The following is a 16490-nucleotide window of genomic DNA, read 5'->3' on the forward strand; positions in this document are numbered from 1 at the left end:
TGAGAGTATTACTGCTGCCACCATCTGTATAAGAGGTAAAAAATGGCAGGGGTGGCCAGAGGGTTGGCCGCAGGGGTGGCCAATGTTTGGCTAAGGGTGGCCATGGCCACCCCTGGCCCCCCATCTAGCTCCGCCCCTGGTCAACACAGTACCAATACTGTCTCCAGTTAGAATAAACTCAGTTAAAATGTCCCAATCCTGCCAATCAAACTGCTAAAATCTAGAAGAAGCTGTTCAGCAGATAAGCCTGCTTCTTCCTGCTGTCTTGGTCTTTTACTCACAGGCTTTTCAAGGACAGTTTTAGTCATTTTTGTCTCTGATTTGTTTCAAATCATAAACACAACCCTAATGTTCAGTTTCCCCCCAGGCCTTAAAAACAACAGTTATCAAACTGATTTTGAAAAAGAGAAGCTTGGACAAACTAATCTTTCAAAACTACACAATCTCAAGCGTCCTCTTTATCAGTAAGATTATTGAAAAGTTGTGTTTCAACAGTTAAATGTCTTCTGATTAATGACCAGCTGCTTTGATGTCTTCCAGTCAGGTTTCCATGCCAACACATTACTGAGACTGCTCTGATTAGTGTGTTAAATGACACACATATAAATCCAGACTCTGGAAGATCCAAAGTACTTGTATTACTGGACCTCAGTGCAGCATTTCGTACTGTTGATCACTTGATTTCATTAGAGCATCTGGAAAACTGGGTTGGCCTTTCTGGTTTAAATCCAGTTGAATCCTACCTAAAGGACAGACACTTTTTTTGTGTGAGTATGGAGCTTTATATCAGAGTCCAGAAAAATCATATGTGGGGTTCCTCAAGGCTCCATTCTGGGGCCTTTCCTATTCAACATCTACATGCTCCCCTTAGCTGAGGTTATAGCAAACACCAAGGCAAGTTACCATAACTATGCAGATGACACACAGCTTTACATGACAGTGTCACCAGGTGACTATGAATCCATCAGAGCACTGGCTAGATGCTTAGATGCTTAGAACAGATAGATGCACCATAATTTTCTCCAACTGAATAAAAACAAAACTGGTAATAATTTTCAGACTTTTGTGGCCCAGCTTTGATGGCTCAAAAAAGTGAAAATCCACAAAGGCCACAGATGCACCATGGACTTATTTAAGGCAGGCAAAAGAAAAAATGTTCCAGATAAACTCCTTTAGTTTTGTCAGTTTATTTTTTCCTCAGGCAAGCAAACAAAAAGACAAACATTTCCTCCATGTTTCTCTTGCACTGGTAAAAAAAACCATAGGCCCACCCAGATGCATGCTGGTCCTACAATTGACTGCCTATTTATAAAAAATAATTAACCTAAATTAATTATAACTAACCAAAAATAAAGGAACATGACTAAATAACCAAAAAACATAATTTCATAACAGATATTAGACAATTAAGTAAAATAAACTTAGCTAGATTATGCACAAAAACAAAGCAGGAAAGATCCAGAGTTTGCTTGCAGCTTCAGCTACTACAGCTAAAAACCACTGATCATGGCCAAAGTCTTGGTGTCATGATGCGCAAAGACCTGGACTTTAAAATCCTTCTGTCAGTCAATCACGGAATGGATCAGCAGCTAAATACATAACAGATTTGTTGTCAGTGTATCAACCTCCCAGACCACTCAGGTATTTTAGTTCCAGCCTAGCCAGTCCACCCAGAACTAGAAAACCCATTTGTTCAGAGCTGCCTTTGAATGTTGAAGTAAAACTGTTAACTGAGGTATAATTAGTTTACGTTTTGGGTTCAACTGTTTTGTTTGCTTTACTACTTGCTTTTCATTTGTTTTTAATCTTTATTTGCCTTTATTCTACTTTTATTTTTCTTAGTTTGTACTGTATAATTCATGTAAAGCACTTTGAATAGTCCTTGTATAGAACTGTGCTATATAGATAAGCTTGCTTTGCCTTTATGTACCATGAGATTTTGCAAATAATGTGAAATTACAAAGTTTGTAAGAAATGACACATATTTTTTAAAATGATCATATATGTATCAGAAGGACCAGAAAACAAAACCCAACAGTAGGTTCATTTTATTAACTTTGATTTATATTGAAATGAACTAAATAAATTGAAAGGAACTACGATGTCAAACCATCATGAAATAGATTACAGTTAATTAAAATCTACTTTTGTCCTCCCAAAGAAGAAAAGTAATAATAATAACAATTTGTGCTGACCTCTTGTTTTAAGAGGGAAATGTAAAAGTCCCTAAAAAGTGGTCTAAATCCTCCAAAAAAGTCACAACTGCTGCTCAAGGCTCACTAACAAGACAAATTGTAGACAACGTTAGGACAATTAAGGCTTAGAACCGCAAACGCCTAATTTAACATGTGCTAGTTAACAAGTTAATAATATAAGTAACATAGATTTCTCTCTCTTTTTTTTTTTTTTACTGATTCTAGATTCAAAGCACAATAAATTATTTTTACTATATATTGTTATGGTTTTCTTCAATGCTACTATTAATAAAGATTGTTTAGGTTTGTCTGCCCCCTGCTGGTTTATAAGATGATTGCTCCTTTTGAAATTATTGCTATTTTCTGAACACAGACTTTTAACTAATGGTGAAGTAAGATATTGAAATTATGTAAAACTATTTAATAAATACAGCAGAAAAAAAAGTCAAATTGTAAATAAAAACATAAGACAGGACCTCAGTTAGAGAACGTTCAAAGTAATGTGTTAAATGCCCTCAACAAAGCCAGACTTGGCATTTGGTTATTTTTAAAGGTTGAAAATTTCATTCCCTGAAGTGAAAATAGCAACAACCTCATGCAAACAAGCAGTTATTAAGGGTATAGGCCTTATTTTCTACATATAGAAGTGAGGCCTGTTTGGATTTTCCATACGTGTAGGCACATTGTAAACTTTAACTCTGCTCCTGCTTTCCAACTTCTCAGTTTGAAAGTAGAGAATAAAAATGCTAAAACAACCAGGGTACACATATTTTTGGCAGCAGATATGTGTGAAAAGAAAAAAAGAAAGGAAAAAAGACAGAACCACAAAAAAGAATAGACAAAGTCAGGTTTTTGTTTACCATGTAAACTGAGGTCTGATTAAAGATAAATCTTAGAAACTTTACAAAGCTGCCCATTTACAGAAATGTAAAACATAAAAATAGAATTAGGATGAGAATCTTGCTCTGTTTCGATTTTGACAGAGAGATACAGTATTCTTTGCTTTGATAAGTTTTCTGCTGTTGCTTAGGCACAAGCAAACTTATGCAGAAAAGAGTGAACTGGTCACATGAGTGTGCTAATTGGAGAATGCTCATATGTGGACTCACTGCTAAATATTTGTGCTTATGGAGGCTATGAGGGGACTCATGACATGTGCAAAAGCGGTATTGAGAAACAACTATAAAAATATTTGCAGGAAAAGGGGCTAAAAAATGTAAAGCACAGAGACAAAGGCAGTCATTGTAAGTGGCCAAGAAAACAAAGTAGAGAAGCAAATAAAATGTGAGACAGTCTCTAAATGGAAAATCTAAAACAACTGATTACACAGCAAACTAACTGGCAAAGGAGAAAAGGAAAAAAAAAGATACTTTTCAAGATAGAGTATATGCCTGGATGACTGGCTTAATTACTCATTTCATTCACCTGTCTAATTCAGCCCAGTTTCTCGTTACTGTTCATCTGATCCACCTGCTCCTGCTTCTATTTAAACAGCTCTCTAACCAGTCATCAGCACCAGATTATTCTCTCGAGCCAGTGGTGAGAGCGTCTCAGTGTTACCTTAGGGTTTCTCATTACCTGATCCTGAACTGTTCTGCCTCTCAACTACTGAGCCCTCCTGTTCCCATCTGACCTGTTTTAACCTGCCTGCTTCCAGTCATCATTCAAGATTATTCTCGAGCCAGTGGTGAGAGTGATTCAGGGTTACCTTGGCTTAGGGTTTCTGATTACCTGACCTGTTCTTCCTCTATTCCACTGAGTCTGCCTGTTACCGCCTGATCTTTTTTGCCTGACCTGTCTATGGACTCCTGCTGTTTTCTTTTTAAGATTTCATTTGTTTTATTGAATAAATGGCGATTCCACTTCATTTTTCCTTACCTTCAGCATCTTTAATCTACTCTAATTAAAAAAACTACAACACCTAGACACTCCTTTCTCTGATTTGTGAAACTTCAACAAAGTTCAAACTTTGTTGCCTTAATTTTTTTAAGTAGACAACGGTCAAACTTTTCTGATTGCACACAGTCGGATAAGAACTTCATTAGGACCATGCTGAATATGATCGATTGGCTTTTAATATCACACATTTTTAGTTCAATCTGTGTAATTTCATTACTCATGTCCATGTAAACATAACTAAAAGTTACTGTGATAACACATAATCTAGAGCATAGTGGGTCACGTTCAGTTGTTTTTTGAGCATGCTGGTTACTTGCCTCTCCCTGTTCTATCTGCTTCCAGTCTGTTCAGTTGTGATCTGCCCTCCCAGGCCTTCAATCAACCAGTTCAGCCTGTCACCAGCTGGTTCTACCTTCATCTGCCAACTCAAGCTTGCTACCAATTCTTCTGACTTCATTCATGTCATTTCATAAAAAACTACTGTCAATAAACTTTTTAAACACACTGGGAATATTGTTTGGATTTGAGTATCATCTAGCTTGCATTATATCAACCAATTTCTGTTTATCTTGGGCAGAATAAAGAATGATATTTAGGAAGCCTCCCCTGCTTCTCTCCAAAAAGACTGTCTAGAGTTTTATAGATCCTTAATTCCTGCAGTATTCTTACATATGGCTTAAACTTTTTTTTTTGGCTACAGCTTTTGAAGGAAGAACAATATTGAACAATCCAAATAAATAGCAAAAAGCAACAAATAAAATAATATCTGATTAGGTGGGACTTATGTTATGTAGAAGCTTTTCTTTGAGTGGGTAGATTTTGTCTTGAAATTAAGAGCAAGTAAAAGTAAGAAAGCTAAAAGTTAGCAAAAACCTATGACCAAAGTTGGGAGAACATACAGAAAACTCTGGCTCTTAGCTTTAAAACTCAATGTCCTCAGGGGCATCATCACCTTGTTGTGCTGCAGGGGAGAAAAGATTTGTGTTGTTGAATTATCTTCTCCTTTGCTGCTCTTTCAGTCTCACCCCACTCAGACATTCCCTCTGCGTTTAGATGCTGGGTGTCCAGTTGCCTAGTTATTTCTGTTAATCCCCCTCCTCTCTCACTCTCAGAATGCTCCATGTATTCAGCGCCACATTGGAGAGGAGCAGCCGCCTTCAATCAGATGTCAAAAATAGCCCAGGGGAAGGGAGGGGGACTGGGCTGGCTTCGGACCCCATTGGAAGGTCCAAGGGAATCATGTGGACAACTTTGTCCTCCCATAACACAGATAGTGAAGAGGACTGAAGATCTCGTAACCCAGTGAAACATAACTGAACAGGGTAGAAACCCATCAAACTAAGTGTTTTTGAATCTATAAGGAAGGAAACCAGGTTTGAGGATCTAGAGAGTGGAGCATGAAGCTTAGCGTGGCATTGTGTTTTGCTGGGGTCTTTGGGGCTTTGGCAGCCGTGTTTACCTTCCTTTCTTTTGGAACTGATTACTGGCTTATAGGCTCAGAAACCTGCAGCCCAGACAGTAAAGACTCTGAAGACAACGGAGGACTGACAATAACGGTGAGTTCTGGACTCTAAACAGATTCAAATCAAATCATTTCAATATGTCTCAAATAGTATTAAAGTGACACTACTACCTAAACAAGAACTTTATTTTTTTCTTTATATATAAATACAAATTTATATATATATTTATATTCTCTATATTTATGTCACTGTATTAAATTAAAGTTATCGGCTCAACTAGCCACCGACTTTAAACTAGATATACAAATCTGCTCTTAAAGACAGTGATCAGCTGTCCTGATTACGTTTTCAGCAGCTGGACTGTAGAGGGAGGGATCCCTTCATGTAATCTGACTCTGTTTAATGTAGAGTGTGTGCAGATATGCAGTGATTTAGACAGAGCTTGTACCATGTGCCTCCAAGATAGAAATACAAGTCCCTGTAGTCACAGAGGTATGATGGTGTATTATATATCACCGAGTAGAACATACTTATCTTTCCTGCTTCCACACTGGGAGCTTGTAGTGACAGCAACACTGGCCAACAGGGCAATAAAACCAATGTGGCGTTGGGTATGCATGCTACATGGAGATGTATTACAAGTCTAGTCACTTATGAAGCTTTAAGCTTTAAAAGATAGATAACTGTACCTTGATTTATTTTATTTTATTTATTATGTTACAAATGCAAACTGAAATTTATTTGATTGGAATTTTATGTGACATGGAAGGGAACCAAATATAGAATTCAAATGTATAAACTGCCTTGGAATAAAAAAACTAAAATCATAAAACTAAGACATTTGTTGATATTCAGTCCTCTTTATCCAGATACCCATTAAACACTATATTGTAACCAGTAAATATGCTTTTTAATTAGATAATAATAGACTCATATATTGTTTGTGAACATATGCCCTACTGCCTGTGTGTTAGAACAACAATGAAAGTGTGAATCGAGCTCAAATCATGGTCAAAAAGATAACTCTGCACATATATGGAATAAAATCACCACCACTTTCATCCAAAATATGAGTTTATTAGCAGAATTCCTTCACCTCTAAGTAAAACATATTTCTGTGTAAAAATCTTGACTAAAACTAGTGGAACTCAATTAGACTAAAAAAAGAAGGAAAAACAAGGTTGAAAACCACAATCATCTGAGATGATGCAATTATATCTCAGTTTAACATTGATTTTATAATCTTGAAGAATTTTGAATGTGATCAAATTAGCGTTTGATTAATTTAGAGCAATTGGAATGTGTTCAAACAAATTCACAGTGCAAATCCAATCAGTAAAGTTTTATTAGATAGTTTGCTTAATCAATAACCTTTACTTGATTAATCTTTTTGATTGACCTTATAGCTGGTAAACATGGACTCTCATTAAATTAGTTTTGATCATATTTGGTAATCAAATTCTAATGAGCATATGAGAAAACCCTTGAACAATTATGTTATATTAGTGTTTAAACCCTTAGCTAAATAAAGCTTGTTTTAGCTTTATAAGCAAGAGCTCAAACATGTTGTTTCATTTAGTTAACTTCTCTTTACCCAACAGTAAAAACAGAAAATGATCAAAAATCAAAAAGACATATTGTTTAATTGGAAATCTGTTTCTAAATATGCAAGACCTCTACCTCTGCTGACCCCTTTGGAAGATTTGAGTTTTTTTTCTCCAGCATCTAGCAGCATAGCAGTGGGTCACACACATTAGGGGTTTGCTTTGCTCCATGTACCACACATAAGGGAGGCTCCCCTCCTCCAGCCTTTTCAAGCATCTGAAAGTTTATGAACTCAAAGAGAAACATTGCAAACCATCTGTTTTGCAGAAGTTGTGTTCTAAATGTCAGCCATCAGTTGCACTTAGCCTATGGTTAGATGCAGCCTCTGCCCCCTAGACATGGGCCATAGTGGTGTCTCCAATGTGAACTGACCACTTCTGAAATACCCCTTTCCCACTGGCCAAAAAACCAGTTTAAACCCAGTAACAATCGGTTTTTAGTGGCAGTGGGAACAGCTCACTGACGTGTGTCTAACCGGGTCAAATGACTCGGCAAGCGACCCATGTGAAAATCACCTCAGCTTTGTTCGACATGCTGTGGGAACACCAGACCTGGGTTGAAACATTAAATTACATGATGCCATTAAGCCCAACATACGGATATCAACTCACCCCGCCAGTCACGTCTGATCTACCGAGCTGAAACAAATCTGTTTATATTCGATAAACAACGCACAGCACTGGTAAGAGGGAGTAGGACAGATAAAAGAGCAAAACAATAAAGCATATACGGGCTTCTTTACATGTTGCTCTCCATTGTTTACTTTCCTGATTCCCGTTCCACGGATGATATCATTAACACTAACCCAGTGTGATAGAGTCAGCAGGAACACAGCAACGGGGAGGACAGATGCCATGTAGTTTGCAAGTTAGTGGTTAGACCTAGCTTTTTTTTGCCAGTGGGAAGAGAGCCAAATGCCGTTTGGTAGCAGGTCATCCAATGTTTGAAAAACATTCTTTAACCTGGTATTTTCAGTGGGAAAGAGGCTAAAGAGTAAGAGAAAAGCCTAAGACAGTAGCTTTGACATCAAGGCACCATGGGAAGCAAAGGTACAAATCTATAGGAGAGTCTTGTGATAGTGTCTTGGGCCGGGGGAGGGTTGCAGAAGCTTTAGTGTCCAAACAGCAGGCAAATCTTATTCCTCCTAAACCAATGGTTATGTTTAATATAAAGCATGGATATTGGTTCGTAATGTCCAAAATTATTATTGTGGTTTATGGCACAAGAACTGAACTCTGAGAAAACTGCAGAAATCGTAAGCTTTTGTAATTTTATAAAAGGACAACACCTTCTTGAAAGATGGTGGCAGCATTATGCATTGGGAGGAATGACGAGGAAAAATCGATAGAACTGGATTTAGAGTGATAGTTGAAGAATACATCCAGATTTTAGCCTTTCAGCGTAGCAAAAACCCTACATATTCAGCCAGAAGTACAAGGAAATATTTTCAATCAAGACATTGATGCATGTTGGAATTCCCCAGGTTAAGCTATAGACTTAATTCAATTGAAATTATATAAAGAGCATAAGTCAGAAAAGCTTTTGCAAATTTTTACTTCTATGCTATACTTTGTAATAATCTTTAACACCAGTTCTATTCACATTAATTAAAGATGTAGATCAGTGTATATGAACATATTTTGAGGACACAGAGGACCTACCTGCCTTAACATGTTAAGTATGTCTACCTATAATCTTTTTCAAATGACTGAATATTGCTTGTTCACCACAATTATTTTTATTTTTTTTTATGTGACAACAAAAGTGAGAAAACCATTCTCACTATTTCTGCTAAATATATATGAAATCCTGAGAGCTCAGTTGGCACCAAGAAAGACCAACCAGAGGTTAATGAGCCTTGCTCAGCTCAACCTTTGACCTGCCTTAGCAGCTGCTCTCTGACAGAGTGGCAGCAAATGCTACAACCATATTTCATGAGTTCAACATGACGACAAAATACAAATTAAATACAGGGTTTTGAAGACATGTACCAGCAAAAAAAAAAAAAAAAAAAGCTGAAAAAATTATAAATAAATAACAATTTAAAAAAAAAAAAAAAAACCTGAAAAAAATTATAAATAAATAACAATTTAAATAATAATGACAATCTGAAATATGTGATGTGCATTGGTATTAAACATCTTGTACTGATAACCGTAAATAAAACCATTGCATTGTGTTTTAAAAGTTTTCAAGAGGCACTGTATAAACTATGAAGTGCAGATACGTAAACATATTCCTTATATACCTTAATTTCAACCTTTTTGTGCATTTTTTTTCAGCTAGCTGCAGATGTGGTGCACGACGAAGGCGGTGATACAATTTCATATCATTCTGGTTTCTTCTGGACTTGCTACTTTGGACAGATGTTTGATAGCAACTTAAACAAGACGGCAGCAGTTGTGTTCTGTGAGTGAGCAACAGTTCTTTTGTTAGACCTAGCCTCTTTTATCACTAAGCTTACATCTTTTTGAAACGTTAAGAGGAGTTACTCCTGTTTCAGATTAATTTTACCTTAGTGTCCAAAAACCCTTAGACATTTAAATGATCTCACTGAAAAATTACTGATATTTAATTCTTTTATATATATTATTTTGATGATTTATCATTATTATTTTTAATTATTTATGTTGCCTATATGCCACTGCAAAGTACTTTTCTTCTCAGGTAAAACTCTTTGAACTGTTGTGCTACTAAAATGTGCTATATGAATAAACTTGCCTTGTCTGTTAAAACAAGTTTGATAAAGAATCGACAGACTCTTCAGAAAACTAATACTTACTGTAGATTACTTGAAAGGTGCAATTAAAGTAAAATCATCTTATAAGAAGTTGGTCAATTGTGTGCCTTATTTCTTTGTCACCCTAAGCTGAGGTTAAAAAGTGTCATCAGTTCCTACAGAGTAGGAGTAGATTATTTAAGTCTGTTATCGTCGATAGAATTCCCCCTAACTTCTCATGTGACTGGTTGAAGGAGGCAGCTTCATGTGATGTTATTCATGTTGCCTATCAGCTGGTTGTGTGTCATCTGCTTTTTTAATGGTGACTTTGAAAATTGAAACTATAACCAGACATGGTCTCTGAAGTTATAATTTCAGAATTTCAAACAAGTTATAACTATGAAAAGCATCAACTAGGTAATGAAAAGTAGGTTGCATATCTTTAAGTAAAAAAAAAAAATTAAAAAAAAAATGTTGTAGGTTATCAGATTAGTAAAACTAATTTCTGTTAACTTGGTTTGATGCATCCATTAGTTATGGTTTAGAAATATGTGCATATCTTTTTTTTTTCTGCAGCAAACAAGAATTTTGTAAAAGCCTGCTACCCTTCCTACCTGTACCCATTCCCCCAGGAAAGTCCTACCAACAACACAACAAATGATAATTCAGCTATCAGTAAGTACTATCTATACAATTAAAGAAATGATGCAGCTGTTCTGAGCAGCAGGTTAACATCTCATCTGTTTAGTCTACAGAGGCTTCTGGAGTGTCTTCATGCTTATTAGTGTGGCGACGGTAGCTATTGGAGGGTTCCTCATAATCTGTGCGGCTCCTTTTGCTAACCACTGCTTGTACAAAGCAGGAGGTGGACTCTTCTTGACATCTGGTGAGTTTAATCCAGGGTATAAAAAATAAAAGCCATCTCCTGGAGTGAATATGAACAGGAAAGGTATTAATGTGCATAACTCTCTAAAGATCATGAATTAGTAGAAATCAAACTTGTATCCTGGCATAAATTAACCCATCTTCAGTTTAATTTACTCTTTCAAGCTAATCAATAATGGCTATAAAAAAAAGATGTCTTATTCTTATTTTTGTGTTGGTAAAATAAGGTCAAGTTCTATCTAATACTCAAGCTAAATAGCGAGACAAACAGGCTTTTTTATTTTAGGATGTTTAAGACTAGTGTTCTTTCCTATAAGAATTCAAAGTGAGCTAAAAGGTTGCAGGACTGTTTAAATGTAAGATGCAGAAGGGTTTACAATTTTGATTGTCTAAGTCAGACAAAAGGGAAAAGAAAAACACAACAGAAGGTTTAAGTTTGTCACCTTTCTACATCTGATTGCCACCAATACACTTTTTTTTTTAGGCCAATACAGTAGTATTGCAGGGTTTTACTAAAAGAAAATTATAGTTTAGCTTTTTGATGCACATAACATGACAACCTGTGAACACCATCAAAAACAATGATGTGTTTTAGAAGCTATTCTAATTATTCTTGACTTTACGTGAGGTGGACCCACCTTATTGTTGGCCAGCAAACACCTTTTTTCTTACTACTGCATTTGTTGTTTCTGCAATGGATATAGCACTTAGACTTAGATTTATTTGTCATTTTGTTTACACAAGTGTAAAACAAAAAAGAAATTTCATTTAGAACAGCTCTGTAGACATTTTTTTGTTAAGTTCAGCCTTGAAAAACAGTAAAAATATATATAAAAACGATAATACAAACATATGACTGTAAATTTACAGTTCTAACATTTCAGGTTTTTTTTCTTTCTTCTTTTTTTTTATTTTTACTTTTAGCTCACTTTTGATTCACATTTACATGGCTGAGGTTTAGTTGTCTCTGTGTCTTCGAACACTGGAGCCATCACAGGTGACTGATTACCCAGAGATCAATTTTGAACTACTTATGGCAAAAGTTGACAGAAGAAAGAAAATCCTAAGAAAATTTGGACTACCTGTGTAATATCTGAGATAAACATAATATACTGATGCAGGATATAAAATTAGGCTTTGTGAAGCTAGATTTTAAGATTTCGTTTTGTATACACTGTGTATGTACAAAATGACAATAAAGTCTAACTCTAAGTCTTTAAGTCTAAGATGAGAAAGACGTTAAATTACTAAACTAGTTCATTGTGGATAAATAATGAGGTCATCCATATGCTAAAGGGGACAGAGGAGCAAAGGCTGGTTGTTGGGAAAGTTCAACCAGTTAGATTTAAAGGTGAAAACATTACAGAGCTAGAATTGAGTATTATGTTCAGACCATCGTGTCCAGACACCCATGCTTAGAATGAAACTTTGCAAGATTCAAGTCTCACCTCTTTTCTTCACCAACAGGTTTTTTCCTGCTGGGTGTTGTGGTGATGCATGTGGTGTGGCTTCAGGCCCTGGATGTGATCCAAACCTACATTGAACACAGTCGCTCTCACCATTGTCCAGACTTCACACTGACCCTAAGCTACGGTCTGTCCTTTGTGTTTGCCCCCATCGGCGTCCTCTTCTCCTTCTTGGCGGGCCTGCTTTTTCTGCTCATCGGTCGAACTGTTCGGATCCACCACTGAATGAAAAGCTTACTGTTTTTACTCATGCAAGATGCTGTGTCAATTGGACGTTCTGTTTTAATCTGTTAAATTTGAACACACTGATCTGAGAGAAACATTTTGTTTTGTTTTCTTATGTGGAGCTAATAGAAGTCAGCCTGAGAAAGAGTGCATTTGAAAAGTAGCTATACCCTTAAAAATTTTGAGGTTTCTCTTATAACCTAAAACTTATAAGTTTTTTTTGTTTATCTGTTTTTTATCTTTGTGTGACATATCCAACACAGATTAGTACATAAAAGTGAAATGCAAAGAAAGAGAAATGCATTTCTAAAAATAAAAAATGAAGAAAGTGTGGTGTGCTTTTTATGTGCTATAAAATTGGAGTTGAAAGGATTATGCTGTAGGGAACCTGTAAAATACAAATAATCCCTAGGAGACATACAAGACTTAAAGTGATGAAAACAATTAATTTTCAAGCTTAGATCCTGTTCTAAAAGTAAGATGGTTGAGATCAGGACAAATATCTGTTCCATTAGCCCAGTCAAAGTGAGCTTGTGGCAGTAAATGACAAAATCAATTTTCCCTTAAATAGTCTATATGAATTCATATAGAGGTAGGTAGGATCTGCAAGGTAATTGCAGCAAAAGGGGATTTTACAAATTATTGACCTCTAAATGCTGAATATGAATGAATAACATACTTCTCGATTATTATATTTAGAAGATTTTAAATGTCAGGAATCAATATTTCTTCTTCACTTCTCTATTATACAGTATGTTTGTTTGTCAGTCATATAAATAATAAGAATTGTCCAATAAGGAATACTGAGATTTATGTCTTTAAGAGTTGTAAAATCATTTGCTCAAGGCTCTCATAAGTAACTTTAAATATGATACCGATTGTGTAGGAATTGTGTTTTTTTTATTATTATTATTATTATTCAACTTATTGAAGCTTCATTTTGGACTTATTGAATACGTTTCTGTATGCATTTCTTATTTGATAGAATTACGTATCCGAGGCTTGGTCTAGGATTATCCTTGTACATTTTCCAAGCATTTTTAGCTGTGTATTTGCGACTGTGTTAAGCAACAATGTCTATAGGAGCTTCAGTAAAGGAGCATGTTGGTTTGTGTAACTGTGTGGTTAAAGTGAGACCTGCTTTCTTCAACATGTGATTATAAGAAAGTATTAGGTAAAAGAGCTTGGGTTGTTTAAGAGATGTGCTGTTTGCTTTATGCACAGAGCTATAAGTAGCCTTTGTTTGAAGTTATATATTGCTACTTTTGGTCCAGCTTTTCATCACTGAAAAACTTTTAATAGACTATGTAATATAGAAAATTATTTTAAGTCTATTTGCATCTATTATATTATTTTCTGAAGAGTCATGGGATTCATGATGAAGATAAAATGGTAAAGTTTTCTGGTGACATCACTCCAATATGATGACATCACCGGGCAAGTCTGGGGTGACTCCTGTCTGAAGCAACAGTTTTATGTTGACACTGTTTTACACTATTTGCTGCAAATAATGTTATTGCCACTCCAATAAAAGTGTGCTCTATGTTACTGCATATCTTTCAGTGTGTCATGATGGGTATCTGGTTACTAGCCCACATGCAGAACACAACCGGAGACAGGGTAAAAGTTCAAAGGTTTATTTAAACACACAGGTTTGAATACAGAACTGGTTCAGGGGATTTTCTGGTCCAGGACTGGTTACGACTGATTCTCACTGTTCAGAGGTTTGAGCAGAGCGGTAGAGGGGGAAACCTGGAGGGTCCAGAGGCTGACGGCAGGCTGAGGGCTGACAGGTTTGATTCTCCAGGGTTCTCCCGTGATCAGACAGACTGGTTTCAGACAGAGAAACTCTTCCTGAGTATCAGGTAATCAGGGAGTCTAGATTCAGGCAGGCAGATTGGCTCAGACTTGCTAACCATAACTGGCAAAACACTCTGGCGCTGGNTCCTGTCTGAAGCAACAGTTTTATGTTGACACTGTTTTACACTATTTGCTGCAAATAATGTTATTGCCACTCCAATAAAAGTGTGCTCTATGTTAGTGGATATCTTTCAGTGTCCTGTTTGGCTTAAAAAATCATAATCCTCAAAATAAATAAATAGGTCTTTTTTCAGCAGGTATAAATGTTAAGTAAATAATAAAAAAAGACCCACTTTCAAGTAGAGTGGTTAAGTAACAAGTTCATGCTTCCTTTAAGTCCCAGACTTTTACATATTTGTGCTTTTAAAGGTGTTCTTTTTTCATATTTATGGGCTATGGACCAATCATGGTTGTCAAACTTTTTACTGTTTACTTAAATAAGAGAGTTTAGTGTTAAAAAAAACAATTACTCACGGTATAAATGCAAATATTTTCTTTTATTTAAAAATTTGTATAAATAGCAAAATGAAGAAATTTGCAGGACTAAATAATAGTTCTTTTTTTTTTAGCCACGGAAAATGTACTAAGGATTAATTTTAAATTATGTGTCTATTTTCAAATTCATATGCAGTGCAGTTCTTATAAATTTGTTTCTATCAATACTTCTTGTATGTATTTTCGCTCTTAAAAGTCTTGGATCAGAAACAAATATTACAAATTGGTAAAAGCCCTTATTTCTGCTAACACTGATTATAGCCCCAATGACTCCAAGTTGAGGTACAATCTAAAGAGCCGTTTTCAGCTTTATTGCCACAAAATTAAAATTATGAAAGGCTGCAAAAAACTATGTAAAAATACACTTTCATTCTATTGGCTTATATAATTTCAGACTAATTATTTCCCATTTGCAAGTTATGATTACAAAAATATATGTATATTTGCCTAATGCCAAATATAATATTTTTTTATTACTTAATTTCTCAAATTGACATTCACAAATACTTCATTTGATCAATATAGGAAAACACAGATTGTGATATCATGGATATTCATGGATTTGATCAGTTAGTTTACCATGCCTAAATTCACTGAAGGCTCAGCTGAAAATGTATTTTAATGCAATACCTCATAAACGGTTCCACCTTGTTTGAGATTTTTGAAAATAGTCTAAAGAAAATTCCGCAAAGACACAAAGAAGTGAATTGTGGACCACCACAAACCTGCTTAAACTTTTTGAAACAACTACCTAATGCTTGAAAGCTTTATACTCACTATTCAAACATTTACACAGAGATATAAACTCCATGGGCTGTATACAGCAACTTTTCTGTTCCGACAGGATATATTAATTTTAGGGGGTTTGTTTCCATAAAAATCGACATGTTTTGGTGGTAAAAGTATAATTTCCAAAGTAACAGTAAATGGTCTGTGAAGATGCTGGCTAATGCAAGGAAAATAGTCACCATCCAAAGTTAAATCAGTTCCATTTGGACATCATCTCAAAAGAAGAAGTCAAGAAAGAAGCCGTTGCTCAAAAATATGGCAGATTATAGTTTGAAATACATGTATGACATAAGACTGAGGCGTTTTGCCATAATAGACATTTCTAAAACGAGGAACATTCCATTGCTCTTAATACTATCTTAACTATGGGGTGGCACTATGTTGTTTGCTGCACCTCTCAGAAACAGAACAAAACCAACTTTTCTCAAGATGTCATCTATATTTCTAAGCACCATCTCAAGAATTTACTAGGATGTCAAAGTTTGGGTGCAAATAGTTTGTCCCAATGGAAAAATAAAAAAATGTTGTCAATTAAAAATGTGCATATGAGCATGGTCTGGCGACCTCCAAGACAGGATGGTCTCAGGACCAAAATTTGAAGGAGCAGAGAAAAAAATATTCTCTACAAATATTTGGTGGATTGTAAGCTGATAAGTCTGAAAACCATCTTATTAATTAGCCAGAAATAAATTCCATTAAAGTCTAGAGCAGGATTTATTGGCTACAATAGGATTATCAGCAATACATATCTAACTATAAGAGATGTACATAAATCTCCTTTTTATTTAGTGTAAACAGAGTAATCTGAAACTAGTTTTCCAATCAGACTAGGGAAAACTGGATACCCACCATCTTTAAGAAATATATAAAAAATTACAGCAAAAAACCA

At 35.5% G+C, this 16490-nt stretch overlaps 1 protein-coding gene across 1 annotated transcript; it reads left to right on the plus strand.

The window, feature by feature from the left end:
• Positions 1–5317: 5317 nt before the first annotated feature.
• Positions 5318–12612, plus strand: tmem182 (transmembrane protein 182). Its single transcript, XM_015393778.1, has 5 exons — positions 5318–5650; positions 9445–9571; positions 10458–10556; positions 10630–10767; positions 12234–12612. Exons 1-5 carry the CDS (start codon positions 5492–5494, stop codon positions 12455–12457), a joined length of 747 nt encoding a protein of 248 aa, XP_015249264.1. The 5' UTR covers positions 5318–5491; the 3' UTR covers positions 12458–12612.
• Positions 12613–16490: the final 3878 nt, after the last annotated feature.

Source organism: Cyprinodon variegatus, unplaced genomic scaffold (assembly GCF_000732505.1).
Source record: "Cyprinodon variegatus isolate N-32 unplaced genomic scaffold, C_variegatus-1.0 Scaffold657, whole genome shotgun sequence".
In the NCBI taxonomy this organism is placed as follows: Eukaryota; Metazoa; Chordata; class Actinopteri; order Cyprinodontiformes; family Cyprinodontidae; genus Cyprinodon; species Cyprinodon variegatus.

Coding starts and splice junctions, on each gene's coding strand:
- tmem182 (XM_015393778.1), top strand. CDS start 5,492: ATGAAGCTTAGCGTGGCATTGTGTTTTGCTGGGGTCTTTGGGGCTTTG. Junction 10,557..10,629: donor AAATGATAATTCAGCTATCA/GTAAGTACTATC, acceptor TCATCTGTTTAG/TCTACAGAGGCTTCTGGAGT. Junction 10,768..12,233: donor TGGACTCTTCTTGACATCTG/GTGAGTTTAATC, acceptor CTTCACCAACAG/GTTTTTTCCTGCTGGGTGTT.